The 18,863-nt window shown below is 47.6% G+C and overlaps 1 protein-coding gene across 1 annotated transcript in view; it reads right to left on the reverse strand.

Moving 5' to 3' along the window:
* Nucleotides 1–18,863, reverse strand: part of LOC122372084 (dipeptidase 2-like) — a 156,894-nt gene that overhangs the window by 99,234 nt on the left and 38,797 nt on the right. Inside the window, exons 2-3 of the mRNA XM_043348959.1 lie at nucleotides 14,791–14,860; nucleotides 11,148–11,324 (exon numbers count right to left, since the gene is read on the reverse strand). Of these exons, the coding sequence (XP_043204894.1) occupies nucleotides 11,148–11,324; nucleotides 14,791–14,860 (247 nt within the window). The remainder of the gene's footprint in view (nucleotides 1–11,147; nucleotides 11,325–14,790; nucleotides 14,861–18,863) is intronic.

An 18,863-nucleotide genomic window follows, 5' to 3' on the forward strand; every position in this document is an offset into this window, starting at 1 on the left:
TGAAAATTATTAACTTTGCGACCAGAGTCATTACAGGACTTCAAAAATTCGACCACGTATCTCACGCGCGGGATGACCTGGGCCTGCACACGCCTCACCAGATGGGCGATCTCCAAACGGCAGTCGCTGCCCACAAAATGCTTGTGCACAGAGAGCCTGAGGAGCTCGCTGCCCATTTCGTGACGCTTTCCTCCTCAAGAAACTGCGACATAGTAACCCGTCAGGACCGACTTCTTCGCCCGCCCTCCGTGAAAACTGCGGCGGGGAAGAGGTCTTTTATGTATCGCGCCACATCACTTTTAAAGACCATGCCCATCGCAAGGCCATCTATAGAAGGTACAGTCACTCCCCCGCCGACCAATCAGAGACAGATCCTGAGTGACGTCACCCCTGATGCTCGCCAGGGGTACTCTATTCGTTTACAACGTAAAAATGACTAACTTCATTTGAAGATTGTTGGCGACACTCTACACATATCGCTCAGCCGTTGATGTCATTGAAAAGTCCAACCAATTTTCTAGCGATAAAAAAGAGCAGCAATATGCTAAGAAATGGCCGGTTTTAAAGATATAGACGATTTAAAAATCCTCTGCAGTTGCAGAAAAGCAACGTAAAAACGCATCGAGCTTATATTTTTACTATGAATAAATCATTTTTCATTAAGTTTTTAGATATGGTATCTATTTATACAACAACTTTATTACAATATTTTCATTACTTGGAACTTTATTTCAAAATAATATTTTCAAAAATGGCAACTGCTGGCAAGTAGCTTTGAAGCGATTGTGGCGCACCGCGCCATTATTGTCCTGAGGCCCCCTTATGATGTCATCAAAAGTGGAGTGACATGGGCCTGGCCCATCGACCTGTTGCGGCTCCGGCCGACTGCATATAAGAGGGCTGCGAAGGCATTTATCTGTGATAACTGATAGTTTGACCAGTTCAGAGTGTGTGCGAGTTGTATGTTTCGAATGGATGTGTTGCTTGTGTATGACGTGTGGGTGTTTTGCCTCTTGACTTAATCATTTCGGATTCCCTATCAGCCCTCCAATCAATACACCCCAAATATGTTACAACTCACCCACTAATATGGAGAATTGTCCAAATCCAAAATTCACTTTCCCAACTACCAAAATTTCTATGCATCCCCTCCCACTGCGGCATACCCCTTAACCCGCGCCCGGCTGGGGGTCCTGGATTTCCACGCCCTGCTGGGGGGGGGGGAGTGTTTGAACACCCCCCCCCCCCTTCTAACTCGGCTCCTGGGCCACGTAGCGATACGCGGAAGGCGGCGTTCAAAAGAGCGTCAAAAATAATGAGGAAATCACTTCGGTCAATTTTTTGGTCAGGTCAAAGGTCAGGTCACCAGAGGTCATTGAAGGCAAAATTTCGCCGATTTCCAGGTCGAATGTCGACAATTTCCAAGAAGCCAACGCATAACTCGGGAACCAATAGAGCTACGGCGCCGCGGAAAAGCGCATTCGATGGCCCTATTAACGCCCTTTCTGAATAATTTTCTCAGATTTGACCTAACGTCAACGGTTTTGCCTGCAGGGGGCAAAAACTGCAAAAATTGCCGATTTTTTCGGAAACAGTTTTTCTGCAATAACTTTTGACCCAAGCCTTGTACGAGCTTACTTTTACCGGCATCGTGTTCCTCTCGTCAAGACGCATCGAATGAATTGTAACTTGACCTTGAAAGGTCAACTTGAAAATTTGACCTCAGGTCAAGGTCATGACCTGACCATGGTCATGGAAAGGGTCATGTTGCATATCAGTCGATCCGTATCGTCGGGCTGAACACATCTAAGGCGTTTTCATCGCTCTAGCATGCCTCTATCAAAAGTTATTTGCGAAAAACTGTTAGATGCCATTCGTGACCTAAGATGACCTCAGGGCATAAACAAGGGTCACAGACACCATTTTCATGTTCAGTGTGTCTAAGCCACTTGTAATTCAGTGTTTGGGAGTGTTTATAATGTCTTTCGTCCAAAAGAGGCGCATTTCAATTTTCTTCCATTGCACAGTGGGGATTTTTCCGATCTAGCACGTATTTATTCGTAGAGGGCAAACCATAGGTAGAATTGTAGCCAGATTGTGCACAGATGTTGGCTGGTGTGTCCTGGTGAGAATTTTACCTGTAAATGTGCATAATCAACATAGTATAGGGGGTTCAATTGGACCTCCCGCTCAGCCGTTTGGCCCCTGATCAAGCTAGAGCTTCGCGGAAAAGTCAAGCGTGCTGCCTATGACGAAATTAGGCCGAATATATCCAATTTCAAAGTCCAAGGTCATAAGCTGACTTTCCAAGTCAGTTTAATGACCCAACTAAAGTTGGGAAATCGAGACCTCTTGAAACTTCGCAAAGTTAGGGTGTTACGGGGTATTTTGGGGTGCTGATCACGAATTTCATGTTAGTTTTGATCACAGACGATGTCTTTATGCATTTAGGCCAGGTCGGGTCAGGTCAGGTTAGATCAATTAGTAGGCGTCCTGCCGGCCATCCATAGAAGTGTCACCTACTACTGATAGCTTCGTAACATGGAACGAAGGCACTAGAACTACTTCGTAAATATTCAAATGGCTGCTAAAATCGAAATCAGCACCAAAAACTACCCTAGAAACAAGTAAACCTCGAAAAAGTGAACCAAGGTCATCAAAAGGTCAATGACCTTGACTTGACCTTCACGTGACCTTGACACCCACCATTATGCATGGCACCAACATCATTTCACATATTTGAACGTTTAAAACCACAAAAAGACTGGAAACCGCGGATAATGTGAGCTGGCATACGCCGAATCGCGATTCCGGCCAAACATGGTCTCGAGAAATATGCCACAGGTCAAAGGTCAGTTGGGTCAGAGTCATGAAATTTTTAGGTTAGATGTAAAATTGATGATCTCGAGGGTACCGAAAGTTTCGGCGCGATCGGCCGCTTTTTGCGCGAGTAATTTGCGGAAAACCATGGGGTTTTATCCGACCCCTTCCCCCTCCCCCTCCCCACAAGTGCGATGGTTAATAAGGTTACGGTATGTATAATTTACGCTTGTCATCCTATTCCTAATGAATGTGTCTCAGAAAATATGCATCATATAAATCACGAAGTAAAATTATTCGCCTATGTCCGGAACATACCTATATCGTGATGTTTGCCCTAGCGCTCCTCGAGTGGGTGTTAAGATACTCTAATGTGAATATTCCGTGTTCAGGCAAGTTTCGGCAGCCAAACTAGGCGTTGTCTTGTGCAGAAGAAAGTGGCGAATTCGATAGGATATATTTCGGAGTGGAAAAGTGTGGAGAACATTGTTGATTTCCTACATTTATTTAGAATACCATTCCTTCAATATGGTGTCTGTAAGGGTTTTTTGTAAAGGGCATTTTTGTGACCTTAGTAAGGTTGTGGCATACTTTCTGTTTGCCATTCCATTCCTAATAAAGGTGCCTTTCAGACGATATGCAACTTTAAGACCTCGCAAGATTAAAACCAACAGGACAGGACAATGAAATTGAGCTATACTTTCGGGCCTTGCTGAGCCCATTGAGTAATCACGCATGAGTGTGAACTTTGGGCGCATTTTTCCTAGTTTTGCTGTGGACATACAGATAAAACAATGCCATATATGAAAAATTCAGACATTTCTTAGCCCTACTGACACAAAAAATAAACACAAATCCAAAAAAATATTTTTTGAATTAATAGGCGCTAGATCGGAAAAACCCCACTGTGCATTGACTTAAAATGGGGGAGGTCGCAAAATTGACCTGACCTTAGGTCATCGATATCAAAATTCTGAGATATGCATTTTGTACATGCTATTGGTCTTAGCAATCGCTGAAATTTTCAAAGCGATCGGTCACTCGGTGTAGCTATGACAGACATTGAAATTTTTTATGAGGTGAGGTCACTTCAAGTGACCTGGTGACCTGACCTTGAATGAACTTGGTCTGAAATTTTCACAACATGTGTAGAATTGATGTATGATAAGGTGTACCAAAAACGGCGGCGCTCCGCGCCGCCGTTTTTGAGATATTCGCGAAAAACCACAAGGGGGGTGTTCAAACACCCCCCAGCAGGGCGCGGGTTAACCTTCGCGCCAGTGTGGGGGGGGGGCATATGTTACCACCCTGTCGCGTTTTTTTGCGTGTGAATAAAAAACCGTAGCTTACTGCACATCAATTTTGGACAATGTGTGAAATTTTTGACCCCAGGTCATGTCAGGTCAGGTCACCAGGTCAAGTTAACTGACCAAGCCTAAAAAAGTTTGCAATCATGTCCGGCCCGCAGTGTTTGTCAGAGAGGTATTAAACTTTATGGATTGCATGATGTTATGGGCGCCTACAGCTTGTATATCTCGGATTTCTTATATGCGTGACCTAAGGTCAGGCCAGTGGCGTGACCTTTCCATTATAAGTCAATGGAGAAAAACGAAAATGCCTCTATAGTAGATCCGTGTGTACGCATAGGAACAGTCAAAATATTTCAGAATCACAATGATTTGGACCACCCGTAACAACCAAGGTGTATTTTTGCTGATAGCCTCTAGAAAGGTCATACGAGGTCATTTGAGGCTACAAACAGCTTTTTGCCAATAACTCTCGATTGGAAAGAGATAGAACGCTGGGGTTGGCCTCATTGTGTTTGTCTTGCCGAGACGCATCGACTGATATGCAACATGACCTTTCTCGGTCAGGTCATGACCTTGACCTGAGGTCAAATTTTGAAGTTGACCTTTCAACGTCAAATTATAGTTCATTCGACGCGTCTCGGCGAGAGGAACACGATTCTGGCAATAGACAAGTCCGAGCTTGTTTAAGCAAAAGTTATTGTCGAAAAACACTTTTCGAAAAAATAGTTTTTTTTAGTTTTTGCTCTCTGGAGGCTAAACCGTTGACCTGAGGTCATTTGTTGTAATGACCTTTTCAAAAGAAGAGTTCAAAAGCTATCGATTACCTCTTACAGCGTTCTTCTAGCTATCATAGTTCCTGAGATAATGGCATGTTTTCTGAAAAATATAATGACAATTCGCAAATTTTGACCTTTGATGACCTCTGGTGACCCCAATATTGCTCTAAGATGAAAATGACCGAAATACTTTCAAACGTACGCATCAAGCGACTGCTTTTTACCGCGTCTTTCTAGCCCTCAATTTTTGAGTTAGAGGTGGGTGGTAACATATGCCCCCCTCCCCCGCTAGGGCGAAGTTGGCTGAGACCACCACTGGGGCGCGGGTTAACGAAAAAGCCGACCAACTTGCAAAAGAGGCCCTAGATCTCCCACATTCTGCAAAAATTCCGCCATCAATTACAGAATTTTACTCCAAATTAAAAGAAAAAAGTAAAATCAAAAGACAACAAAAATGGGACAATGCAAAAACATTCTTCAAAACTATTCACCCTAAAATTGCCCCTTGGTCATCCATTAATCTAGGCTCTAGAGAAGAGGAAAAATAATCGCAAGACTACGTTTTGGCCACACAAAATTAATACATTCCTTTATTTTTCTAGATCAAAATCCACCACAATGCCCAAATTGCAACATCCAAATAACAGTAAAACATAAAATTTTAAATTGTCAAAATTACAACCGAGAAAGACAATCATAAATAAATTACTGCAATAGAAATAACATCCCCTTTAACTTACCAGATGTCCTAGGGGACAATTATCCTCAGTTACTAAATTACCTATTAAACTTTTTATCTAAAACGGGACTAGAAAATCAAATATAAGAATACAAAAAACGGTCTCCCCTCTTCAAAGAGGCAAGACATGTAAAGAATTTTCTGGCACCACGGCACATTCACGCGATGTGCCGCAAGGTGACGGAAAGTTATTTAATATTTATCTCTCCTCTCTCAAAGCTAGAGAGAGGAGAGAGAAAAGAGTGGACAAAAAATGAAAGACTCACTTAATTAACCCGCGCCGGGCCGGTGCTCTGAGATTCCGCGCCGGGCCGGGGGGGGGGGGTGTCTGAACACCCCCCCTTCTTACTCGGCTCCTGGGCCACGTAGCGACACGCGGTAAGGGGCAATCGAAAGAACGTCCAAAATAAAGACGAAAACACGTCGGTCATTTTTGGGTCAGGTCAAAAGTCAGGTCACCAGAGGTCACCAAAGGTAAAATGTTGACTATTTCAACATTTTGGAAACTGCCAACAGCTATCTCGGGAACCGATAGAGCTACAGCGCCGCAGAAAAGCGCATTCGATAGCCCTTTTACAGACCTTTCTGAGTAATGCTCTCAGATTTGACCTCAGGTCGACGGTTTAGCCTCCAGAGGGCAAAAACTCCAAAGATAGCCGTTTTTACCAAAAGCGTTTTTTTCGGCAATAACTTTTGACACAAAAGCGTCATGACATTATTTTTGCCAGCATCGTGTTCCTCTCGTCGAGACGCGTCGAATGAACAATAATTTGACCTTAAAAGGTCAACTTGAAAATTTGACCTCAGGTCCAGGTCATGACCTGACCGGAAAAGGTCATGTTGCATATCAGTCGATCCACAACGTCAAGCCGAACACATCAAAGGCGTTATCAGCGCTCTAGCACGCCTATATCAGAAGTTATTAGCGAAAAGCTGTTAGATTCTGTTCGTGACCTGAGATGACATCGGGGACATAACGAGGGGTCACAGTTGCCATTTTTCGGTTCAGTGTGTCAATTTTACCTAAATCTCGCTGTTTGAGAGTGTCTAGAATAGCGTTCGTGCAAAACAAACGCTTTTCAATTTTCTCCCATTGACTTACCAGTATAACGCCTTTTGGGGCGACTAACGGAGCGAGCGAGAGGGTGAGCCTTGCACGTGCGAAATTTCGACGAGGTACCTCCAGCTGACTTGTGCACGGCACCCTACTGACCGGTCTCTAGCGATGTGCCAAATTTGAGCACAATCGGCCCAGCCGTTCTCGAGATCTGGAAGCGGCACCCTGCACGCGCGCACGTGCAAAATGGGTCCCAACTGAGTTTTGCACGGCACCCTACTAACCGGTCCCTAACCATGTGCCAAATTTGAGCGCAATCGGACCAGCCGTTCTCGAGATCTGGAATCGACCCCTGCACGTGCGCACGTGCAGCAGCACCTCAATTCTGGCACATGGATATGCATTGCCTAGTGAGTGCCTACCTACATGCCAACTTTCAGCGCAATCGGCCAAGTAGTTACCGAGATATTGCAACAATTACAAAAGTGACACCTCTTCGTTTTGCATGTGGCACGTGCATAAGGGGTCACCCACATGCATCGGCAATAGTCCAATACTTGGTAGAAGGAATGAAGCTACCCTACAAAAATTACCGCGCGTAAATCGGTCAAGTGGTTGCTGAGATATAAGCGTCGCAGAATCGTGACCACGGCCGGCCGGCTGGCCGGCCGGCCGCTCATACTCAGAAATTTCCGTTAATCTAAGGAAAGACTACGCTCGCTTCGCTCGCTCCGTAATAATGGAGAGGCCGCAAAATTGACCTGACCTTAGGTCATCGATATCAAAATTTCGAGGTTTACATTTTATAGATAATTTTGCTACAATCAATCGCTGAAAGTTTCAAGGCAATCAATCAGTCGCTGTAGCTATGACGAGCATTCTTATTTTTTTCTGAGGTGAGGTCACTTGGCGTGACCTGGTGACCTGACCTAAGGCGACCTGGGCCTGAAATTTTCACAACATGTGCGGAAAAGATGCACCAACAGGTGTGCCAAAATAGGCGGGCGCGGAAATCTGCAAAAAACCGCAGGGGCAGGGGCGCGGGAACTACTTTCCGACTGGTGGGGCACACCATAATAGAGATTAAACTAGGGTACCCCCAAATCTAGTTTTCTCACCGGTTTTAGGCCACTTATTTTTCACCCCTCGGCTTTTTCAACGAAAAAAGAAAACATTTGCAAAAAAAAGTGTGGTATTCCGTCTCAAAGCTGTGGGGGCACCGCCCCCACGGCCCCAGAGTTGGGGGGGGGGGGGCAAGCTGCCCCCACTGCCCCCCCCCCGGCTCCCGCGCCTATGCAGGGGGTGTTCAAACACCCCCCGGCCCGGCGCGGGTTACAAACTCGTGTTGTGCATGTGTGCATTAAGTGTACAAAATGATAAAAGTGGGGATAAAGTGGCAAAAAATTGAGCCCACAAAAAAAAGAAGAAAAAAGGAAAAAAGACCTGTTGTTCGTGTTTCTAACGTTGCGCATTCCGAGAACACCGTCGCTGAACTCAAATGGACCCATTTGAAAGTGTTCTTCGCCGTCAACAAGACATACAACTCGGCCGAAATCGCCAACGGCGGCAGGCCAGAGGAAATATAACTGAACTGAACTCACTGGCGGATCCAGGGGGCCACGGGGGCCATGGCCCCCCCCAAAGGCCTAAAGTGGCCTGTTTGCCCCCCCCCCCCAAAAAAAAAACGTCAGAAAAATTGCTAAGAAAATATACCTTGATGGAGGTTTTAAGCCACTTGGTTAAGTAAAGCTTTTCACAGCATAATATGGAAGCAATATGGTAGCAGTGAGGGTCAGTCAAAAGTTGCGCGAGCGGAGACGACCTTCAAAAAAAAGACTGTTGTTGGCACGTGTTTATGGGCGCGGCAGCTGGTAGTTGGCGGTGTTTCGCGTGGTGTGGCATCACTGGCGGATCCGGGGGGGGGGGGGCACGGGAGCCTGAGGTGCGCCTGATAGGCCCGTGGTGCCCTTGCTAGGCCTGTGGTGCCCCTGGACCCTGGCAGGCCTGTGGTGCCTCTGGCGGGCCTAGGGTGCCCCTGCTAGGCTGCTGATGCCTCTGGGACCTGACAGGACTGTGGTGCCCCTGACAAGCCTAAAGTGCCCCCAACAGGCCCGTGATGCCCCCGACAGGCCCAAGGTGCCTCTGCGTGATGCCGTGATGCCTGCGAGGCCGGTGGTGCCCCTGCGAGGCTGGTGGAGCCCCTGACAGGCCCATGGTGCCCCTGCGAGGCCGGTGGTGCCCCTGCTAGACCGGTGGTGCCCCTGGCAGGCCTGTGGTGCCCCTGCTAGGCCGCTGGTGCCCCTGGGCCCTGACAGGACTGTGGTGCCCCTGACAGGCCCAAGGTGCCCCTGCAAGGCCGGTGGTGCCCCTGTAAGGCCTGTGGTACCCCTGCTGGGCCTCTGGTGCCCCTGACAGGCCCATGGTGCCCCTGCGAGGCCGGCGGCGCCCCTGGCAGGTCTCTGGTGTCCCTGACAGACCTGGGATGCTCCTGACAAGCCTGTGGGGCCCCTCACAGGCCCGTGGTGCCCTTGCTAGGCCTGTGGTGCCCCTGGCGGACTGGTGGTGCCCCTGCTAGGCCGGTGGTGCCCCTGACAGGCCTGTGGTGCCCCGGGCACCAAGGGGGGTCATGACCCATGTGGCCCCCTTGGATCTGCCACTGATACATAATATATTTATTTGTAAAGGCGTTATGGCTTATGCAATATGCAATTGCAGGCACTTGGTATCCCTCACTTATCCCTCATTGGGGGCTCTGGCGGGCTCCTGAGGGCCTAGGGTGCCCCTGCTAGGCTGCTGATGCCTCTGGGACCTGACAGGACTGTGGTGCCCCTGACAAGCCTAAAGTGCCCCCAACAGGCCCGTGATGCCCCCGACAGGCCCAAGGTGCCTCTGCGTGATGCCGTGATGCCTGCGAGGCCGGTGGTGCCCCTGCGAGGCTGGTGGAGCCCCTGACAGGCCCATGGTGCCCCTGCGAGGCCGGTGGTGCCCCTGCTAGACCGGTGGTGCCCCTGGCAGGCCTGTGGTGCCCCTGCTAGGCCGCTGGTGCCCCTGGGCCCTGACAGGACTGTGGTGCCCCTGACAGGCCCAAGGTGCCCCTGCAAGGCCGGTGGTGCCCCTGTAAGGCCTGTGGTACCCCTGCTGGGCCTCTGGTGCCCCTGACAGGCCCATGGTGCCCCTGCGAGGCCGGCGGCGCCCCTGGCAGGTCTCTGGTGTCCCTGACAGACCTGGGATGCTCCTGACAAGCCTGTGGGGCCCCTCACAGGCCCGTGGTGCCCTTGCTAGGCCTGTGGTGCCCCTGGCGGACTGGTGGTGCCCCTGCTAGGCCGGTGGTGCCCCTGACAGGCCTGTGGTGCCCCGGGCACCAAGGGGGGTCATGACCCATGTGGCCCCCTTGGATCTGCCACTGATACATAATATATTTATTTGTAAAGGCGTTATGGCTTATGCAATATGCAATTGCAGGCACTTGGTATCCCTCACTTATCCCTCATTGGGGGCTCTGGCGGGCTCCTGAGGGCCCATGTCTATCTCCGGGAGCCCTAGACAGGCTCCTTTGGGTCCTTTCAGTCCACTATAGCATAAGACGTCTCCATGCGAGTCCTATACATCTGAGGGCGTACCCTGACGTCTGAGGTACCCAACTGCAGCTCCAATGGTCTCTTACACTGGCGGATCCAGGGAGGGGGCATTTAGGGCCATGCCCCTTCCCAGAGGCCTAAAGTGGCCCGTTTGCCCCCTCCCCCAAACGATAATAAAACATAGTTCAATCAGTGCGTAGCCCAGGAGCCGAGTTAGACAGGGGGTGTTTTACCACCTCCCGGCCCGCAAAGGGAAAAGGGACCCAAGCACTGACTCGAAGCGGGTTAACTGGTCGACAAAAGCAATGGTAAGTGTTTACAAAGTAATATAAAGGCATGGGTCGGGTGGGCTACCATTTATATATTTTTCTTTTTAGTTAAAAAAAAAAATCATTGTGTCAGGGCTGTGACGAAAAATAAGTGGCCTAAATCCGATGAGAAAACAGGATTTGGGGGTACCCTAGGTTTGGCTCCTGCATGAGTTGCCCCCCCCCCCCCCAACGCAAGCCTGGATCCGCCAGTGACTGAACTGACCTGTGGAAGTCAACAAATGACCTAGGACCTTAAAATTGGAGTCATTTGTTTCCTTTCGTCACAAGCAACACGCTCGTTTCTTCCGCGAAGCTCTAGCTCGATCAGGGGCCAAACGGCAGGGGGGTCAACTGAGCCCCCTTTTACGATCGAGGCTGGCAAAACACCAACACAGGCGAGGGTTTAGAACCTTAGTCAGAAACTTCCACACCATGTTCCAAAACAACGGCGCTCCGTGCCGCTGTTTTGTTGAGATATTTGCGAAACGCCACGAGTGGGAGGGGGTGTTAACACCAAAATGGAGACCACGTGCTAAAGATAAAGTCAGGCACTTACCAGTTTTTTCAGGAGATGGTCAGGGACATTGCGGCTGGAGTTGCAGAGCGCCTGCGCCGACGAGTGGGAGAAGATAACCGGTGCCTCGCTCTGTTCGAGTGCACGCCGCATGGCCAGCTCGGAGACGTGCGACAGGTCGACCAGCATGCCGAGTCGATTCATCTCTCGGATCACGGTCTGCAGGCAGGTGCAAACGGCTGCGGCAACGCACTCCCTACTCTGTCTGCAACCATTTCGGCGCAGCAAAGATGAATTATTTGACATGACAAAAGTACTACTACGCGCTTACAGGGTGTCCTAAAAGTTTCTTTACAGGGTGCGTCAAACGTTTTAATTAATTAATTAATAACTTATTTACGCCCTTCGTTGCGTTTTCGCAACACACGTAAGCGTCGACGTGATCGAAGCTTGAGAAGTGTGTAATGGCGGCTAACCGATGAGATAAGTTTCAGCGTGTGTAGCATGGCTGTGCGCATGATGCTACCCAGTTACGAGTCTGTGCGGCCGGTAAGTTATTGCCTAGCGCTCCTAGAGGAGGCATCACTCAGCTATATTCAGATGAAATGGCCTCAAATGACACAGGCGACAATGAATTCGAAATCTATGGGCTAAATTGACCACACAATATGTGTCACGTGACCGACTTATGATATAGGATTTCCGTGATCCTTGATGACCTGACCCTGACCTGAAAATCAAAGTACAAGTTTGGTACCCTCAGGGTATCTAAAACATCTGTTCACGAGTGTGTAAACCAAAAATCAGCCTGATCTGACTTGTAAGACGGCATCCAGAGCCCAAAATGTTAACAAGCCGAACATCGATAATTTTCACTTTGACCTGACCTGTGACGTCATTGGTGATCTCGAGGTCAATGACATTAAGTTTCGTTCGACAGTTTTATCGGGGGCTATCAGATGCCGTTTAAATTTTGACGATCGGCCCAGTAGTTTCGGAGTTAGGAGGGGGGCTATGAATAGCCCCCCCCCCAGTAAGGCGCGTTATACACAGACCCCAGTGGGGCGCGGGATTAACAGGGGCCACGGACACCATTTTCATATTCAGTCCAAGTTACTAGTAATTCAGTGGTTGGGACTGTGTTTATAATGGCTTTCGTCCAAAAGAGGCGCATTTCAGTTTTCTCCCATTGACTTATCCCTCGCCGGCCGAGTGGGGTTCGCGATAGCTCCAAACACGCTGGGGATAGAGAGCTGAAACTTGGCATACCTGACCTTTGATTCAAGCCGGATCATTTGACACCAATTGCATTTTCGGATCAGGTCAGGTCACTAACCTATGACGTCATAAGTTTCACAGGAGCTTTCACAGGGAAATGAAATTTGCAGGATCTAATATCCATTACGAGTCTCACAGCTTGTATATCTCAGATTTTTCCTAAATGTCATATGAGGTCAGGTCATTTTCGTGACCTTACCATTATAGGTCAGTGAGGAAAAATGAAAACTGCTATTCTGGCGCAGGGAAGGATCTCCAACTATCTCAAGCACACAGAATCATGATTTGATGCACTCCTTGCAAGGGTACATGCGTCACTTTTGCAATGTTGAACTTGCGTTACGTCATTTATGACGTCATTAGGGTCATAATAGTATTTTGTCAATAACTCCCTGTCAAATTGCGCTAGCGAGTCGGGAAAACCACCAATGAACTCGGAAAGACCTTCCGAATCGAATGATATGCGCCATGACCTACTTCGCCCAATTTCGTGACCTGGGGGCGCTGACCTGATCGTACCCCCCCCCCCCTTGGCCGGCGCGTATGTAGAAAACCAATAGGTCCGGCGAGGGTTATGATGGGGAGGTCGCAAAATTGACCTGACCTTAGGTCATCGATATCAAAGTTCTGAGACATTCATTTTGTACATACTATGGCTCTGAGCAATCGCTGAAAGCTTTAAAGGAAAAGTGCCACCTTTAGCATGGGGATTGAAACTGAGATAGCCATCTTGTAGCCCGTGTCCGAAAACCTACCTGTTTACCTCCTTACGGCCGATTTCGGCCTCCATTCGTAGTTATCGGCAATTTTAAAAGAAAATACGCCAGGAATGCGTCCTTATCCAAGGAATGCGTTCTTATCCGACAATACAGCCACCCGCGGCGAGGCTTTGGTTTTTTACCAATCAGCTCCAACCAGCTCAGCTTTAACCAATCAGCTTATCTGACACAATCCGACGAGTCTGTCTTCTGAACGCTGATTGGCTTGAGTGTGACGTCATCGCTATGCCATCATACAGTAGGTGCCGTAGAGAGTATCAACATAGTACCAATATGTTAAATAGTTTTAAATACTTTTTCGCGAATTGTGCACTTCTGGCACCAGTTTTAAAAAGAAAATGAAAAATAATAATGTCAAAATGAAAAACAACGATATCTTCATATTTCACGAAGGTGGCCCTTTTCCTTTAAAGAGACCCTCCCACCTTAACATTAGATTTGAGTTGAGATAGCCAAAATGGGGTCCCTGGCTCACAATTACCGGTTTCGGCACTCACAACATCGAGAAATGCCTTAAATCGGAAATATTGAATTTCAAAATTGCAGCATTTTGATTCAGAGGGGCTAATGCATAGGAATACCCCTCTGAATGTGTGACGTCAGCGCAGATATCTAAAGATTTTTAAATGTTTGACTAAAACGTTTTGTAGCACGCGGTGGTATATGCTGCTTTGCGCGCAACAAATGCCGCACTTTCAAATAAAGTCGCTGGGAACAGTGGAGATCCCAAAAAGTAAACAAAAGCAAAAGTCTAATATCTTGAAAACCGGTGAATATTTTTCGATGAAATTTGGTAGATAATCGTTTCTGCTCTTTCTGAACCGAGCGACATCACTTTCTTGCCAATTCATTAACTTTTTTGAAGGTGGGAGGGTCCCTTTAAAGCGATCGGTCACTCGGTTTAGCAATGGCATATAGTGAAACTTTTTATGAGGTGAGGTCACTTCAAGTGACCTGGTGACCTGACCTTGAATGACATTGGTCTGAAATTTTCACAACATGTGTAGAATTGATGAGTGATAAGGTGTGCCAGAAACGGTGGCACTACGCGCCTCCATTTCTGAGATATTCGCGAAAAACCACAGGGGTAGGGGTGTTCAAACACCCCCCCCCCCGGCAGGGCGCGGGTTAATTGGGCGACTGTTCCGTTCGGTGGGTGCCAGCATAGGCGGCCGAACGGGGAGAGCACCGGGGCACCGTGCCCCCCTTTGATTTTGGCATCTTAACATTAGCCGTATGGGCGTTGCATGGAAAGAATGGGACCAAAAGTCGGCAGTGCCCCCCCCCCCTCACCCTTAATTGAAGGCGCTCCGCCGCTACTGGGTGCCAGCCGCTCTTCAGGGGCGCCATCGACCCTGGGGTCTCGGAATATTCTTGTTTTTAGAGGGCCACCCTTCCTTGGGGAAGGGGGCTCCGGTCCTTTTTGTGGCGCTCTGTGGAACATTGAGGTAACCAGGCACTCCCAAAGAGATATAATTCGATCCCTGCTTGAATGATGGGTTAAGTGAAGCGCATCTTGTTCATATTGCGACCAGTTTTCCGGGAATTATGTCGCTTTCAAAGATGTTGTAGCGTTCAGTGCAGCACTGCCTGCCGACAATGTGTCCACTGTCCAGGTTACAACTCACCAGGCCGAACCGAGTGAGGCCCTCAGGGCCGGCTGGTTTGCGAAACCCTGGTATAGGAGCGCACTCCGCCCTGAAACAATGCCAGAAGCTGGTCAGAAATTATAGTAGTGCACTCATGTTACATTGTATTCACGTTAACCCACGCCCCGCTGGGGGTCCTGGATTTCCACGCCCTGCTGGGGGGGATGTTTAAACACCACCCTTTTAACTCGGCTCCTGGGCCACGTAGCTATACAGGAAAAGCGGTGTTCGAAAGAGCGTCAAAAATAATGACGAAATCACTTCGGTCAATTTTTTGGTCAGGTCAAAGGTCAGGTCACCAGAGGTCATTGAAGGCAAAAATTCGCCGATTTCCAGGTCGAATGTCGAAAATTTCCAAGAAGCTAACGCATAACTCGACCTTGGTTCACTTTTTCGAGTTTTACTTGTTATTAGGGTAGCCTTTGGTGCTGATTTCGATTTTAGCAGCCATTTGAATATTTACGAAGTAGTTCTGGTGCCTTCGTTCCATGTTACGAAGCTATCAGTAGTAGGTGACACTTCTATGGATGGCCGGCAGGACGCCTACTAGTTGATCTAACCTGACCTGACCCGACCTGGCCTAAATGCATAAAGACATCGTCTGTGATCAAAACTAACATGAAATTCGTGATCAGCACCCCAAAATACCCCGTAACACCCTAACTTTGCGAAGTTTCAAGAGGTCTCGATTTCCCAACTTTAGTTGGGTTATTAAACTGACTTGGAAAGTCAGCTTATGACCTTGGACTTTGAAATTGTATATATTCGGCCTCATTTCGTCATAGGCAGCACGCTTGACTTTTCCGCGAAGCTCTAGCTTGATCAGGGGCCAAACGGCTGAGCGGGGGTCCAATTGAACCCCCTATACTATGTTGATTATGCACATTTACAGGTAAAATTCTCACCAGGACACACCAGCCAACATCTGTGCACAATCTGGCTACAATTCTACCTATGGTTTACCCTCTACGAATAAATACGTGCTAGATCGGAAAAATCCCCACTGTGGCATTGGCCCGATCTCATAAATGGAATACTGTCGTATTCACGGCATAAGATAATATTAATAGTGATACCAGCAGTGGATGTGGTAAAATACAGTCCAAAATAAACGAAAGCACACGATTGGTGCATAATGCGCCATCCCATTCAAATAAGCCCGCCCACTTCAATAGATGGTGTAGTTTCTTAGGACGTAAAAGATGCAAAACACTACCGAACTTTTTTAGCTCGGCCACTGGGACCGACAATATACAATTGACTGAAATGCATGAAAACCATTTTGCATTTAGGTACCTAATAGCCGTTTTCTGCACCCAAACTTTAGCCAGTGACGCCCTGTCCATTCTAAAGCGTTTATAAAATTGGTCCCAGCACCCGATTTTATATGGGGAAGTCATTTAAAAAGCATATTATCTCTAACCAATTTATTTATTATGGCCACTTTTACAGGACGTGTAGGGAGCTTTAACTTTTACATTTCTTCCTCGTTCAGGAGCAACGTTTTAACCCTCATCGGACCTTCAGGTTTTCTGAATACCGAGGGGGCGTTAGGGGGTTGGAAGTGAGGGAACAACCCCCTTCGCCGATTCGCCCCTAATTGAGCTAGAGCCTCACGAAAGAAACGATCGTGTGTGTCGTTACGAAATGCAGCGATTGGTCTCCGATTTTAAGGACTAGGGTTAGCCGATGACTTCTGAGGTCAGGTCAAGTGGCCCCAAGGCACAGGTTCGGTTTTTGGTAAATAACTTCGCTAAAAATGATCGCAGATCCGCGATTTTAGCAGCATCGTGTTTGTCTAGCTCAGGCGTGTCGAATGGTATACTTTTCCTTCGGGTGAGATCAACTTAAGGTGTTAACCTCGGGTCAAGGTCAGGTAACAGCCCGTCAGGTCACGAAGCTGGTCAAAGGAGGTCATATTGCATATCAATCGATTCGGCAGGTCTTTCCATGTCCATTAGTGGCTTTATCGACTCGGTAGCTTTAGTTGATCGGGAGTTATTGACGAAAAACTGATAGCCTTAGTAACGTGATAAATGACGGCACGCAAGATCAACAAAGCAAAAGAGAAGCATCAGACCTTGCAAGGAGCGCTTGAAATCACGATTCCGTGTGCTTGAGAATTTGAGATAGTTGTAGATCATTTCCGAACTAAACCTAGCAATTCCCATATTCTCCCTGACTTAATGGCGAGAGACCGACCTGATCTCAGGCGACCCTTCAGAAAATCCGAGATATATTTCAAGTTTCTCAGTCTTGAGCGAGGAACATACAAAATACATCAACGCTTGGCGTTAGAGGTGCAACCGACCCCCGTTTCCTGGAGGTGCCCGGCATATGAGGGAGCCGGCCACAGAGGGTGCGGGCGCCAATTGGAGGCTAAATAAGCCCCAGCGGTCGAGTAAGCAAACACAGCCCGCCCGGCCTGGCGAGGACACTGCGCCGGCCGCCGCACACTGGGCCGATCGCCAGGTCTAGCACGACATGGGTAAAAAAATCGAACTTTGTGGATGTGCAATGAAACCTATACCAATTTGTTCAAAAATGATCATACTACATTGCTGTGGTCTTTGTTTTCCAACACAATTGCTATTTCATGGCGAAAACTCAGCTTAAACACGAACTTCGGAATCGTTTGGACCGAACTCGTCCCCAGCACTCTTCGACAACGTATCTTTGATCCACGAAAACAATCACAATACTGACAATATTGTTCTTGTGTTCCACCTGCGTTCGTAAACATACGAATACCTGCCAATGAAATGATCCCCCATTTTATTTATTGTGGGTATGTACGTACATTTACCTAATAATGTATTTTTTACCCGCTCTCTCACAGGTACATACTTGCACAGTACATAGTTATATGTACACAATTACAGAATTTGTCTTTAATGCATATCACTTATGCATACCTAATTTTGGAACATTGTACATCTCTGTAACTGGGTAGGTATGTTCTAACTGGGTACCTAGATCGCCACAAGAGGTGGTGGTATTTAGTGGTCCTTATGTCTTTTCCCTGTTTGTCTTCTCGAACTTTTATCCCACATTTTTGTTTTGCCCTTTTCTTTTTGTTAAGCTTTGCTTTTTCTCCCTATAAACATCATACAGTACGTACAGTACTAACTGTATGTCTTTGAATCATCGCCATCGCTCAATGACCTAGCTTTCTTGCTATTTACATTACCTGCTATTTGCATACCGGTCGTCTCGTCTTGTTTTGTGTACTTACCAGTCACACTTAAGTTCTCCTGGATGCGTAACAATACGTAAATCAGCCTTACGATACTTCCCACCGACCTGGGTTTACCGAGCAACAAGCTTGCTTAGCTCGGTATCCCTTTTCGGTGAGGATCTGACTCCTCCGGGTGTGACTAGGCTCTGTCCCTCTTCTATAATGCAAGCTTTGCATGCGCTTATTACCACTAACCCCTGGATCACTCTCTCCTTCTTACTATCTTCTTTGGGAATGGTGTAGCGGCCAGTCAAGCTACATTTAGTCTTGACTTCTTTGCCTCTTCTTATGACATTTTACTAACTTACTAAGTATTGTATTTAGCTTTGTTTTTGTTTGCTTTCCTTTTCTTAGCAGGGAGTGTCGCGACTTTCTTCATATTTTTGTCTTGGGAGGTGTTAACGTAAGGTGCTGTTGTCGCGTGGGTCAGTGGGTGGACACTCCTGGTCGTCTGATCATGGGCGGCGGCTTAGAAAAAAAAAACAATTTGAGGAGGAATTCCACATTTATATACATCAAACGATAGCTCCGGGTCTGCAGAACACACATAACCACATGAAAATGGCGAACTCTTACTTGGTTATGATGTATTGGCACCGCAAAGATTTAAAGACGAAAATATAATTTCACATAATTGATGTCACACACAAATAGACTTTTAAAAAAAGTACCACAGAGTACCGCTTCGAAAATCTCGCTACATGTCAATGATTCATTGCACTACAAGATCCAACAGTCATTTTTTGCGACTTTTTGCGACTTTGGATGTGGCAGCCAAACATCAACCCGCGCCGGACCGGTGCTCGGCGTCAAA

This window comes from Amphibalanus amphitrite, unplaced genomic scaffold (genome assembly GCF_019059575.1).
Source record: "Amphibalanus amphitrite isolate SeventyFive unplaced genomic scaffold, NRLGWU_Aamphi_draft 001313F_arrow, whole genome shotgun sequence".
Classification (NCBI taxonomy): domain Eukaryota; kingdom Metazoa; phylum Arthropoda; class Thecostraca; order Balanomorpha; family Balanidae; genus Amphibalanus; species Amphibalanus amphitrite.